A 12897-nucleotide genomic window follows, 5' to 3' on the forward strand; every position below is an offset into this window, starting at 1 on the left:
TTTTTGTTTTGTGAAACATACCAGCGTTTGTCCCCTTGCTCCTGTCTGTTCTAGTTCCTGTTTTCTAGTCTTTCCCGGTTTTGACCTTTCTACTTGCCCTGACCCTGAGCCTGTCTGCCGTCCTGTACCTGTTGCACCCTTTGTGGATTATTGACCCCTGCCTGCCCTGACCCTGAGCCTGTCTGCCATTCTATACCTTGCCACACCTCTCTAGATTATTGCCCCCTGCCTGCCCTGACCCTGAGCCTGTCTGCCATTCTATACCTTGCCACACCTCTCTGGATTATTGACCTCTGCCTGCCCTGACCCTGAGACTGCCTGCCATTCTGGACCTGTTGCACCCTTTGTGGATTATTGACCTCTGCCTGCCCTGACCCTGAGACTGCCTGCCATTCTGGACCTGTTGCACCCTTTATGGATTACTGACCTCTGCCTGCCCTTGTCCAGTCGTTTGCATGCCCCTGTACTAGAAATAAACTTGTGTTACTTCGACACTGTCTGCATCTGGGTCACACCTCAAACCTGATACCCACAAACACAGAAATATCAGGGATCTTCTTTAATTGAAAACCGGGACTGTGGAGAAACTGCAGGGGGGGTTTGCGTTTAATATTGAAGATGTTGCAGTGGATCCCAGCATCTGCTTCTTGCATAGCTAAGATAAATGGTAGTCCCACTGGTCTTTATCTTCTTCTGTTTTACATTTCAGTAACTTACCAGACGCTCATATCCAGATCGACTTACAGTAGTGAGTACATATACTGTTCAGACTGGTCCCACAACTCTGGCGTTGCAAGCTTCATGCTCTATCAACTGAGTCACACGGGACCCATTTTCTCCTCACACCTGGCCCTTCTTCTTCCTCTTCCTACCCATCCATATCCTTCTCCTCTTCCTCATCCTCTTCATCCTCTTCCTCCTCTTCATCCACCTCCTCCTCCTCCTCCTCGTCCTCCTCCTCCTATTCTTCATCTTCTTCCTCTTCCTCCTCCTCCTCTTCCTCCTCATTCTCCTCATCCTCTTCCTCCTCCCCTTCATCCTCCTCTTCTTCTTCATCATCCACCTCCTCATCTTCTTCCTATTCGTTCTCCTCATCCTCCTCCTCATCCTCCTCGTCCTAGCTCCCTAACCCCATCTCTCTACCTGACAGTCTCAACCACTAGGTTGTACTCATGTGCAGTCAATTTAGAATTATTGTTATCCTCTCCCTACTGCCAAACAACACTAAAGTATTCTGTGTTCTACCATAAACCCCAATGGAGACGTCTATCCCTGGGGGATCTACCTCTCCATCTCCCCTTCAGAACCAACATATTATTGTCATTCACCTTCTCATCTGATTCTCGCTAGGCAAACATTCATGGGTTTAACTTTTCTAAAGAGAAGAGGAGGCGTCACACTAGGACATGGTAAATGCACAGAGATCATATTTGATTGCTTCATTCTCATTCCATGGCAGGAGTCTGCAACTCCTGCCCGACTCCGAACTTCCCAAATGGCACCCTATTCCGTATATAGTGCACTACTTTTGACCAGAGCCCTATGGCACCCTATTCCCTACATAGTGCACAATTTTTTATCAGAGCCCAATGGGTTTCCCTATGGGCCCTGGTCAAAAGTAGTGCACTTTGTAGGGAATAGGGTACCATTTGGGAAATAACCCCTGTCTGTCAGTGGGAGGCTGGTGGTAATAAATAATGCGGTCAACCAGCCTGTCCACCCAGCACCGAGCTACATGAAGACTGCCTAGCCTGCCTGCACTGCAGATTTGCTCAAATGAAAAGGGTTACTTCAAGGAGAGTGGAGAGGAAGAATGAGAAAACAGCGTGAAATATGTGACAAGAATGTATTTGTGTGTGTGTGTGGGGTGGGGGGGGGGGGGGTCTGAGTGTGTGTAAGCTAGTGTGTGTGTGTCTATGTGAGTGTGTGTGTGTGTGTGTGTGTGTATATGTGTGTGTGTGTGTCTATGTGAGTGGGTGTGTGTGTATATGTGAGAGTGTGCGTCTATTTGTGGGTGTGTGTGTGTGTGGGGGGGGGGGGGGTGGGGGGGGGTGTGAGTGTGTGTAAGCTAGTGTGTGTGTGTCTATGTGAGTGGGTGTGTGTGTGTGTGTGTGTGTGTGTGTGTGTGTCTATGTGAGTGTGTGTGTGTGTGCGTCTATGTGTGTGTGTGTGTGTATATGTGAGTGTGTGGGTCTATTTGTGTGTGTGTGTGTATATGTGAGTGTGTGCGTCTATTTGTGTGTTTGTGTGTATATGTGAGTGTGTGCGTCTATGAGTGTGTGTGTGTATGTGAGTGTGTGCGTCTATGTGTGTGTGTGTGTGAGAGTGTGCGTCTATGTGTGTGTGTGTATGTGAGAGTGTGCGTCTATGTGTGTGCGTCTATGTGTGTGTGTGTGTGTGTGGCGTCAGTGAAATGGAAGGGCTGTACAGTACGAATGAAATGGACTTAAGGCTCAAACATTGATTTCCTTACAATTTCTGGATGCTTTCAGTTGGGATTACTGGAAAAGATGGCCATTTTTTTTTGTGAAAATGTGCAACCCAATTGTAATCACAATATAGCAATGAGACTGGTCAGAAAAGTGATGATTGACTGTGCATACTTAATTATTGTAAAAAAAAAAGAAATATAATCGGGTCATTCCTCCAGTCGTTGCCTTCTGAATGTCACTTTGGATCTCACCTAAATATTCTGTCATAAAGCACATGTTCAACTTCCTGAAAGACACGTTTTCTCATCTCAAGAATTTAAATTTTTAAAAAAAAAGAGTAAATGCCAAAAGAAAGTAACAGGGTTGACGGTTTCATTGCTTTTGAGGTTGTTGTGTGCAACAGGGAGTGGCAATTGAATGCTAGCTGAAATTGCTAAAGCTAGCCTGTCTATCTATGGGTAACAGTAACATTGCTAGCCTGTCTATCTATGGGTAACAGTAACATTGCTAGCCTGTCTATCTATGTGTAACAGTAACATTGCTAGCCTGTCTATCTATGGGTAACAGTAACATTGCTAGCCTGTCTATCTATGGGTAACAGTAACATTGCTAGCCTGTCTATCTATGGGTAACAGTAACATTGCTAGCCTGTCTATCTATGGGTAACAGTAACATTGCTAGCCTGTCTATCTATGGGTAACAGTAACATTGCTAGCCTGTCTATCTATGGGTAACAGTAACATTGCTAGCCTGTCTATCTATGGGTAACAGTAACATTGCTAGCCTGTCTATCTATGGGTAACAAGGTTGACGTATTATGCTCGACCCGCTCTATTTTCTACAGCTCACCTGCTTTGACAGTATGATTTGTTTAATGTTCATTTTGACATAAAAAAATAAATAAATAAAAGGAATAGTTTCAACTTCATTAAAACGAGAGTTCAGTTCAGGTAACAGGGAACCTGGTTGGTTAGCTACCTGCTGATTCATGCACAGTAGTAAAGTCATGAGTTGGGATTATGGTTAATTGTTTAGCTAGCTAGCTAAATGTCTAAATGTCTAAACAAAAGACTGTGTAGTAATATTATTAGTGTCTCAGAGCCATTTGTATTGCTAGTTATAGCCTAAGGTTAGCTAGCTAACATTGAACCTGGTTGGTTAGCTACCTGCAGATTCATGCACGGCAGTAAAGTTATGAGTTGGCATTATGGTTCATTGTTTAGCTAGATAGCTAACATTATGTGTATGATCTGTGTAGTAATATTATTAGTGTCTCAGAGACATTTGTATTGCTAGTTGTAGCCTAAGGTTAGCTAGCTAACATTGAACCTGGTTGGTTGTGAGTTGGCATTATGGTTCATTGTTTAGCTAGCTAGCTTCGCTACATGACTTCACAAAAGTCTCCACTATGCCAGTAACCATTTCACTGTACCTTCTGTATCCTGTGTTTGTGACAAATAAACTTTGATTTCTTCTATATCGCATGTGTTTACCAGAGACGGTAAAGTGAAGCACATAACCTGCACCAGTCAAATTCAAATTAGGATTTAAAGTTAGGCCAATGAGACAGTATCCAAGTTCTAAAATGCCCTGCTTCTATTTCGTCAAAACCCTAAGGTATTTTCTGTAATTGGCTCGCCATTAATGCTCTTGTTGTGAGTTTATTTTCCTGTAATAATGAATACAAATGAGATAAAGTGACGATGTTGTCAGCCACATGATATGGTCATTATTTGAACTGGCTAGCCAGCTAACTTAACATTAGCTAGCTAGCTAACAATCTAGAAATGAACCAAAACGTTGTATAGAATTCTGCTTTAGTTGCCTAGTTTGCTAGAATGACATATAATCCATTTGTTTTTAGACGGGTGGGTTTATGGGTGATAAAAAAAATGCTAGTTATGCTATTTTGGACCACCAGGCTGCTGATGTCATGCAGTCCGGAACCTCCAACGACGGAACACAGTCCGGAACCTCCAACGACGGGCCACAGTCCGGAACCTCCAACAACGGTCCCCAGTCCGGAGCCTCCAACGACGGTCCTCAGTCCGGGGCCTCCAACAACGGTCCCCAGTCCAGAACATCCGGCGATGATCCACGCAGCCAGGGTCCCCAGCCCGGGGCCAAAGGCGAGGATGCACAGTCCAGAGCATCCGACGATGATCCACGGGTCAGTGCTACAAGAGCGGACTCAGTGTAAAGAAGGGGGAGGCATCCAGAACCAGAGTCGCCACCGAGGTTAGATGCCCACCCAGACCCTCCCATATAGGTTAAGGTTAAGGGGGGGGGGGGGGGGGTACTGTTACGCCCTGACAGTACCCTTAGTTATCTTTGTTTTCTTTATTATTTTTGTTAGGTCAGGGTGTGACGAGGGTGGTGTGTGTGTTTTACTCCTGTCTAGGGTTTTTTAAATATCTATGGGGTTTTGGTATGTCTAGGTAAATGTAGGTCTATGGTGGCGTGAAATGGTTCCCAATTAGAGGCAGCTGTTTATCGTTGTCTCTGATTGGGGATCCTATTTAGGTTGCCATTTTCCATTTTGGTTTTGTGGGTTATTGTCTATGTGTAGTTGCCTGTCAGCACTCGTGGTGTATAGCGTCACGTTTGTTTCGTTTCTTCGTTAGTTTGTTTCGTGTTTATTCGTTAATTAAAAGAAGAATGTATGCTTATCACTCTGCGTCTCACACATGGAAACACAGCATGGTAGCTGACTTTACACCCTCCACTCCTTGAGAGAGGTAGTTAGCAAACCAGGCCAAAGACCCCTCGGAGACACCAATACTCTTTAGCCAGCACACAAGAATGGAATGGTCTACCGTATCAAAAGCTTTGTCCAAGTAAATAAGAATAGCAGCACAACATTGCTTAGAATCAAGGGCAATGGTGACATCATTTAGGACCTCTAGGCTTGCAGTGACACATCCATAAACTGAGAGGACACCAGATTGCGTACTCGAGAGAATACTATAGATGTTAAGAAAGACAGTCAGTTGATTATTGACAAGTTTTCTAACACGTTTGATAAACAGGGCAAAATAGAAATAGGCCTATAACAGTTAGGATCAGCTTGATCTCCCCTTTAAATAAAGGATGAACCATGGCTGCATTCCAAGCAATGGTAACTTCCCCAGAAAGGAGAGACAGGCTTGACGATGATAGGCGCAGTGACCTTAATTTTAAAGAAGAAAGGGTCTAAACCATCTGACAATATGTCAAGTTTAAGGAGATCCTTTAGCACCTCTGACTCAGTGACCACCTGCACGGAGTAACTTTGTGGTGGGGCAGGGGAAAAAGATGGAGGAGCATCAGATTAAGTCGCATTAGAAGGGGTGAGAGATGAGGAAATGTTGGACGGGCAAGGAGGCATTGCAGAAACAAATAGGAATCCTGACTTAATGAAGTGAGATAGGTGAATGGTGGACAGCTTTTAAAGATGAATCTGCTATTGTCCTTGTCACAAAATTGAAGAAGAGAACAAGTAAAATAGAATGTAGATTGAAAAAACAGCGATTAAAAACTGTGGAAATTTAGACTGAATTATGGTAAGGGTTCTAACGATTCCGAGGTAGTGATTTACATTTGAAGTATGTTATTCAAGAGGTAGTTGTAGAGCAGTGGTTCCCAAACTTTTCCAACATACAACCTCCAGCTGTACCACCTCTAGCACCAGGGTCAGCGCACTCTCAAATGGTGTTATTCTAACTTCCGCAACGCATACAAGGCCCTCCCCCGCCCTCCCTTCGGAAAAGCTGACCACGACTCCATTTTGTTGCTCCCAGCCTATAGACAGAAACTAAAACAGGAAGCACCGGCACAGGTCTGTTCAACGCTGGTCGAACCAATCGGATTCCACGCTTCAAGATTGCTTCACATGATTGCGTCACACGGACTGATTGCTTCACATGGACTGGGATATATTCCGCATTGCGGCGAACAACAACATTGACGAATATGCTGATTTGGTGTGCGAGTTTATTAACAAGTGCATCGGTGATGTTGCACCCACAGCGTCAATTTAAACATTCCCCAACCAGAAATCGTGGATTGATGGCAGCATTCACGCAAAACTGAATGCACAAACCACTGCTTTTAATCAGGACAAGGTGACCGGAAACATGACCAAATACAAACGGTGTAGCTATTCCCTCCGCAAGGCAATCAAACAAGCTAAGCATCAGTACAGAGACAAAGTGGAGTCACAATTCAACGGCTCAGACACGAGAGGCACAACGCATCACCGGGGGCAAACTACCTGCCCTCCAGGACACCTACACCACCCGATGTCACAGGAAGGCCATAAAGATCATCAAGGATAAAAACCACCCGAGCCACTGCCTGTTCACCTCGCTATCATCCAGAAGGCGAGGTCAGTACAGGTGCATCAAAGCGGGGACCGAGAGACTGAAAAACAGCTTCCATCTCAAGGCCATCAGACTGTTAAACAGCCATCACTAACATTGAGTGGCTGCTGCCAAAATACTGACTCAACTCCAGCCACTTTAATATTGTAAAAATTGATGTAATCAATTTATCACTAGCCACTTTATGTAATGTTTACATACCCTACATTACTCATCTCATATGTACATTCTGTACATTATACCATCTACTGCATCTTGCCATCTTGACGTAATTAAACGTATCACTCGCCACTTTAAACAATGCCACTTCATATAATGTTTCCATACCCTACATTACTCATCTCATATGTATATACTGTACTCCATACCATCTACTGCATCTTGCCTATGCCGTTCGGGCATCACTCATTCATATATTTTTTTGTACATATTCGTATTCATTCCTTTACACTTGTGTATAAATATATATAGTTGTGGAATTGTTAGGTTATATTACTTGTTAGATATTACAGCATGGTCAGAACTAGAAGCACAAGCATTTCACTACACTTGCATTAACATCTGCTAACCATGTGTATGTGACAAATGCATTTGATTTGATTTTGTTTTTTTGCAATCATTGCCACACACACACGACACACGATACATTTATGTGACAAAGAACTCTTACAGGTCCAGGGCACAAATAATGATATAATAATAATCAATCATTTTGCTCTTTATTTAACCATCTTACATCTAAAAAAGTATTTGTTCATCGAAAATTGTGATTATCTCACCATAGGTTAATGAGAAGGGTGTACTTGAAAGGATGCACATAACTCTGCAATGTTGGGTTGTATTGGAGAGAGTCTCAGTCTTAAAATCATTTTCCACACACAGTCTGTGCCTGTATTTAGTTCTCATGCTAGTGAGGGCCGAGAATCTACTCTCACATCGGTACGTGGTTGCAAAGGGAATCAGTGTCTTAACAGCGCGATTTGCCAAGGCAGGATACTCTGAGTGCAGCCCTAACCCAATCCAGGACTCTGGCAGTGGCTTTTGATTAAATTCAATTTTGACAGATCCGCTTCTTGCAATTTCAATGTGGCTCTCCTTTTCAGATATTGGTAAGAGGACTGGAAGTAGAGCATGAAAGGAATAATGAATTCAGTTAAGTTTGTCTCTCAATTAAAAAAAAAAATGTGTCAGTACTTTGCCTCTTGATAACCAGCACACTTCTTCTGTACGTTGTAAAAGCGTTTTCACTGTAATGTCCAAAACGCCTTTCAAGCTTTCAGGCATTCCCTTGGCAGCAAGAGCCTCTCGGTGGATGCTGCAGTGTATACAAGTGGGGTCGGGAGCAATTGCTTGCATGCGCGTTACCTCCCTGTCATGGATTTTGCTGCCATCAGATGAAAACATGAGCAGTTTGGCCGTTAGTGGAATTCCCCGCGAGAGAGTAACGGTTAATGTGGTTGGATGTTAATGATTTGACTAGCCTGTATTTGACATTGTGTTGTTATTTCACTGAACACCTAGATGGTTTAATTTAAAATGTTGGCAGTGAAACGAGGCTATTCAGGCGAGAAAAACACAACTCACCCAAATGTATAGCCCCGTTGGAAAATATAAATGAACTGTTTTTTTTTTCAAACGTGAATCACATTTTTATTTGGTGTACCCCAGTTTGGGAATAGCTGTTGTCGAGGAACTACATGAGCATTTTAATAAGAACATATTCAAAGTTTGTTCTCAAACACACACACACACACACACACACACACACCTTTATTGTTGTATATAGGGATGCAGGATTGACCATTGTTTTTTGTGACTGGTGTGTGTGTGTGTGTGTGGGGGGGGTGAAAGACACACCTGTGACTGCATACTGTACACTGCACTTCACTACATCATTATACAGTACATTGTCAGACTCTGTCTACTCTGAAGAATCACAAAGTCCAGGTGCCCTTGAATCGGTCAAGGATACAGTTCAACGAGTTGTCTTCTCTAGCTGTGTCTGCCCCGGGCTATCCCTTGGAACCTCTCCCCTCAGAACATATAATCCAAGAGGACATCAGAGAGGAAAGAGAGAGAGAGAGAGTGAGCGAGTGATAGAGAGAGAGAGATAGATGGATGGAATCAGTTATTAAAGACTACCGGAACCCACTGGATTCTTCAATTACACTAGATGCGCTACAGTACAAAACACAAACCTGTCGTGTTGACATATACTAAATGAAATGATAAAATATAGACCACAAATTCAAATTGACTACACTTAACCCCTAAATTAATGAACGTGTGTGTTTATACTATAGACTTGCCATTTGTTGTAGTGGCTGCAGATCAATCCCCTCTTTCCGGCTGAAATAAAGTTTGCAACTTTTCCATAACACGGGGCTTGTAAAAAGCAGTGTTTCTACAAGAGGGGATCCGGACAAGAAAATCACCACGAAATCATCTGTACAACCGAAACCGTTTGCACACTCATACGACTCCATCGTCGATAGAGGAGACACTCACGAACGCGACAGTATAAACTTTAACATGCCCACACATCCTCATTTCGAAGGATGACTTCTCACAAAACCGACTGTTCCGACCGAACCAATTGAGTTACAAACTAATAATATCGACTGTCACAAATATTTAGCACTCACTTGTTTTACATTTTTTTTATTTTTATTTTACTAGTGTTTTTTATTTATTTATCTACGCAAGTCAGTTAAGAACAAATTCTTATTTTCAATGACAGCCTAGGAACAGTGGATTAACTGCCTGTTCAGGGGCAGAACGACAGATTTGTACCTTGTCAGCTCAGGGATTCAAACTTGCAACCTTTCGGTTACTAGTCCAACGCTCTAACTACTAGGCTACCCTGGGCTACCCTGCCGCCCCATGTCAGAAAGTAACTCAGTACTACGCCAAAAATGGGTATTAAAAGCATTCCATAATCATAGTGACTATACATGAGTCTAAAAACCTACAGAGTTCTGACCATGGTATGACCATCTTAAAACAATTCCCTATGTTAACTTAGTAGATATCGCAAACGTTAGACTTTCAGGATCCTTTTAACATTACCTCAGCTCTGGCATCTTCCCATAAGGTCGGATCTCCTCTAGTCACAAAAAAAAGTGGAAACAAATTTGACCCCAATAATTAACGTGGAATCCTCGTTAACAGCAACCTCTGGAAAATCCTCTGCGCTATCATCAACAGCAGACTCCAACATTTCATCAGTGCAAAAAAAAAACATTTTCTGAGCAAATGTCAAATTTTTTACCAAATCCCCATACAACAGGCCACATTGCACACCCTTGATGACGCACAAACAAAACAAAAGCACAGTATTTTCATGGTTTGTTGATTTTCAAAAAAGCTTTTGACTCAATTTGGCATAAGGGTCAGCTATACAAACTGATGGAAAGTAGTGTTGTGAGGTGGGGGGGGGGGGGGGGGGGGGGGTACGACATTGATTTTTTGATGTTCACAAATAAAAAATACAAAAATTGGCAATAAACACACAGATGTCTTTCCTCGGGGCCGTGGGTTGAGACAGGGATGTAGCTTGAACCCCACGCTCTTCAACATATATATCAATTAATTGGCGAGGGCACTAGATCAGTCTTCAGCAGCTGGCCTCACCCCACTAGAATCTCAAGTCAAATGTCTACTGTTTGCTGATGATCTGGTGCTTCTGTCCCCAACCAAGGAGGGCCTACAGCAGCACCTAGATCTTCTGCACAGATTCTGTCCGACCTGGGCTCTGACAGTAAATCTCATTAAGGCAAAAAATGTCCAGTTGCCAGAACCACAAATACAAATTCCATCTAGACACCGTTGGCCTAGAGCACACAAAAAATGGTACAGACCTCGGCCTAAACATCAGCACCACAGGTAACTCAATTCGGATCTGGCTAAAAATACTTGAATCAGATATGGCACCCATTGCTGTCATGGTTGTGAGGTCTGGGGTCTGCTCAACAACCAAGAATTGACAAAATAGGACAAACACCAAACTGAGACTGCGTGCAGAATTCTGCAAAAACATCCTCTGTGCACAATATAAAACACCAAATAATGCATGCAGAGCAGAATTAGGCTGATACCTGTTGATTATCAAAATCCAGAAGAGAGACGCTAAATTCTACAACCACCTAAAAGGAAGTGATTCCCAAACCGTCAATAACAAATCCATCACATACAGAGAGATGAACATGGAGAAGAGTCCCCTAAGCAAGCTAGTCCTGGTGCTCTGTTCACTAACACAAACAGACCCCACAGAGCCCAAGGACAACAATACAATTAGACCCAACCAAATCATTGGTTGGTTGTTGTTAGCCTTCACTACCCTATAGAAGACTGGATTCTAACCTCAACTTTGCATGTTGGCAGCATTCTCTACCCTACTGAAGACTGGATTCTAACCTCAACTTTGCATGTTAGTAACCTTCTCTACCCTACAGAAGACTGGATTCTAACCTCAACTTTGCATGTTAGCAACCTTCTCTACCCTACAGAAGACTGGATTCTAACCTCAACTTTGCATGTTAGCAACCTTCTCTACCCTACAGAAGACTGGATTCTAACCTCAACTTTGCATGTTAGCAACCTTCTCTACCCTACAGAAGACTGGATTCTAACCTCAACTTTGCATGTTAGCAACCTTCTCTACCCTACAGAAGACTGGATTCTAACCTCAACTTTGCATGTTAGCAACCTTCTCTACCCTACAGAAGACTGGATTCTAACCTCAACTTTGCATGTTAGCAACCTTCTCTACCCTACAGAAGACTGGATTCTAACCTCAACTTTGCATGTTAGCAACCTTCTCTACCCTACAGAAGACTGGATTCTAACCTCAACTTTGCATGTTAGCAACCTTCTCTACCCTACAGAAGACTGGATTCTAACCTCAAACCTCTGGAATAAATTCTACAGGTCATGCTGTGACGATATAATGTACTTAGCCAGCTGTGAGGCCGACTGGATTCAACACTGTATCTCTTGTGTGCCCCGTTACTGGGATAGGCTGCTGAGCTAAAGCCTAGAAATAGGTTTGGGGAGCTATTGCAAGTATTACAATCTCAGGTAATGTCACTCATCACTTGAGCATCATTAGCTGAATGACCTCCATTAAACATTTAGGTATGTCGTGTTATTACATGAAGCAATATTTGCTGATAGCCTAAGCACTAGATTACATATCATCAAACAAAACAACAACTAGCTTATTGAAAGTATTTACAGATTAATTCATTACTTCATTCATTTGTTAATTCATTCATTAAGGCATTCATCATCTTGTCCTTCAGTGAGTCTGAAAGGCATTTACAAAGCTCAAAATGTCCAGAGTATTTGACCTTGGAGCAAAAGGTGTCTATCTTGGCTGGGAGATATTTACTGTAAATAAAGCTCTCTACTATAACAGACAGCAGGTCAATCATGGTCTGGAGCTGAGAGACCAGGCAACATGATGTCAATACTCAATCAGACACATGCCTAGTGGTGCTTAGGAAGAGGGATCTGTGTCAGCGTCCCAAATGGCACAACATGCACTTTTTAGGGCCGGAAGTCGTGTACTATATAGGGATTAGGTTTGTCAGCAGGGCAGTAGAAAGCCATGCTATCCTGGGGTGTTAGGTTGGCAGCAGGGCAGTAGAAAGCAATGCTATCCTGGGGTTTTAGGTTGGGCAGCAGGGCAGTAGAAAGCCATGCTATCCTGGGGTGTTAGGTTTGGCAGCAGGGCAGTAGAAAGCCATGCTATCCTGGGGTTTTAGGTTTGGCAGCAGGGCAGTAGAAAGCCATGCTATCCTGGGGCGTTAGGTTGGAAACAGGGCAGTAGATAGCCATGCTATCCTGGGGTGTTAGGTTGGCAGCAGGGCAGTAGATAGCCATGCTATCCTGGGGTGTTAGGTTGGCAGCAGGGCAGTAGATAGCCATGCTATCCTGGGGTGATAGGTTGGGCAGCAGGGCAGTAGATAGCCATGCTATCCTGGGGTGTTAGGTTGGGCAGCAGGGCAGTAGATAGCCATGCTATCCTGGGGTGTTAGGTTGGGCAGCAGGGCAGAAGATAGCCATGCTATCCTGGAGTGTTAGGTTGGGCAGCAGGGCAG

The 12897-nt window shown here is 43.4% G+C and overlaps 1 protein-coding gene across 3 annotated transcripts in view; it reads left to right on the forward strand.

The window, feature by feature from the left end:
- Positions 1-12897, forward strand: part of LOC149971180 (collagen alpha-1(XI) chain-like) — a 222638-nt gene that overhangs the window by 192299 nt on the left and 17442 nt on the right. The window contains exon 12 of one of the 3 annotated variants that reach the window (XM_090225280.1): positions 4354-4670. The exons of 1 other annotated variant lie outside the window; for it this stretch is intronic. In XM_090225280.1, the coding sequence (XP_090081406.1) occupies positions 4354-4632 (279 nt within the window). In that variant the 3' untranslated portion in view covers positions 4633-4670. Of the gene's footprint in view, positions 1-4353; positions 5102-12897 lie in introns of those variants that run through there. One more of the 3 variants, XM_090225279.1, reaches the window with a different exon arrangement.

Source organism: Oncorhynchus mykiss, chromosome 28 (assembly GCF_057628025.1).
Source record: "Oncorhynchus mykiss isolate SJ-2025 chromosome 28, ASM5762802v1, whole genome shotgun sequence".
NCBI classification, from domain to species: domain Eukaryota; kingdom Metazoa; phylum Chordata; class Actinopteri; order Salmoniformes; family Salmonidae; genus Oncorhynchus; species Oncorhynchus mykiss.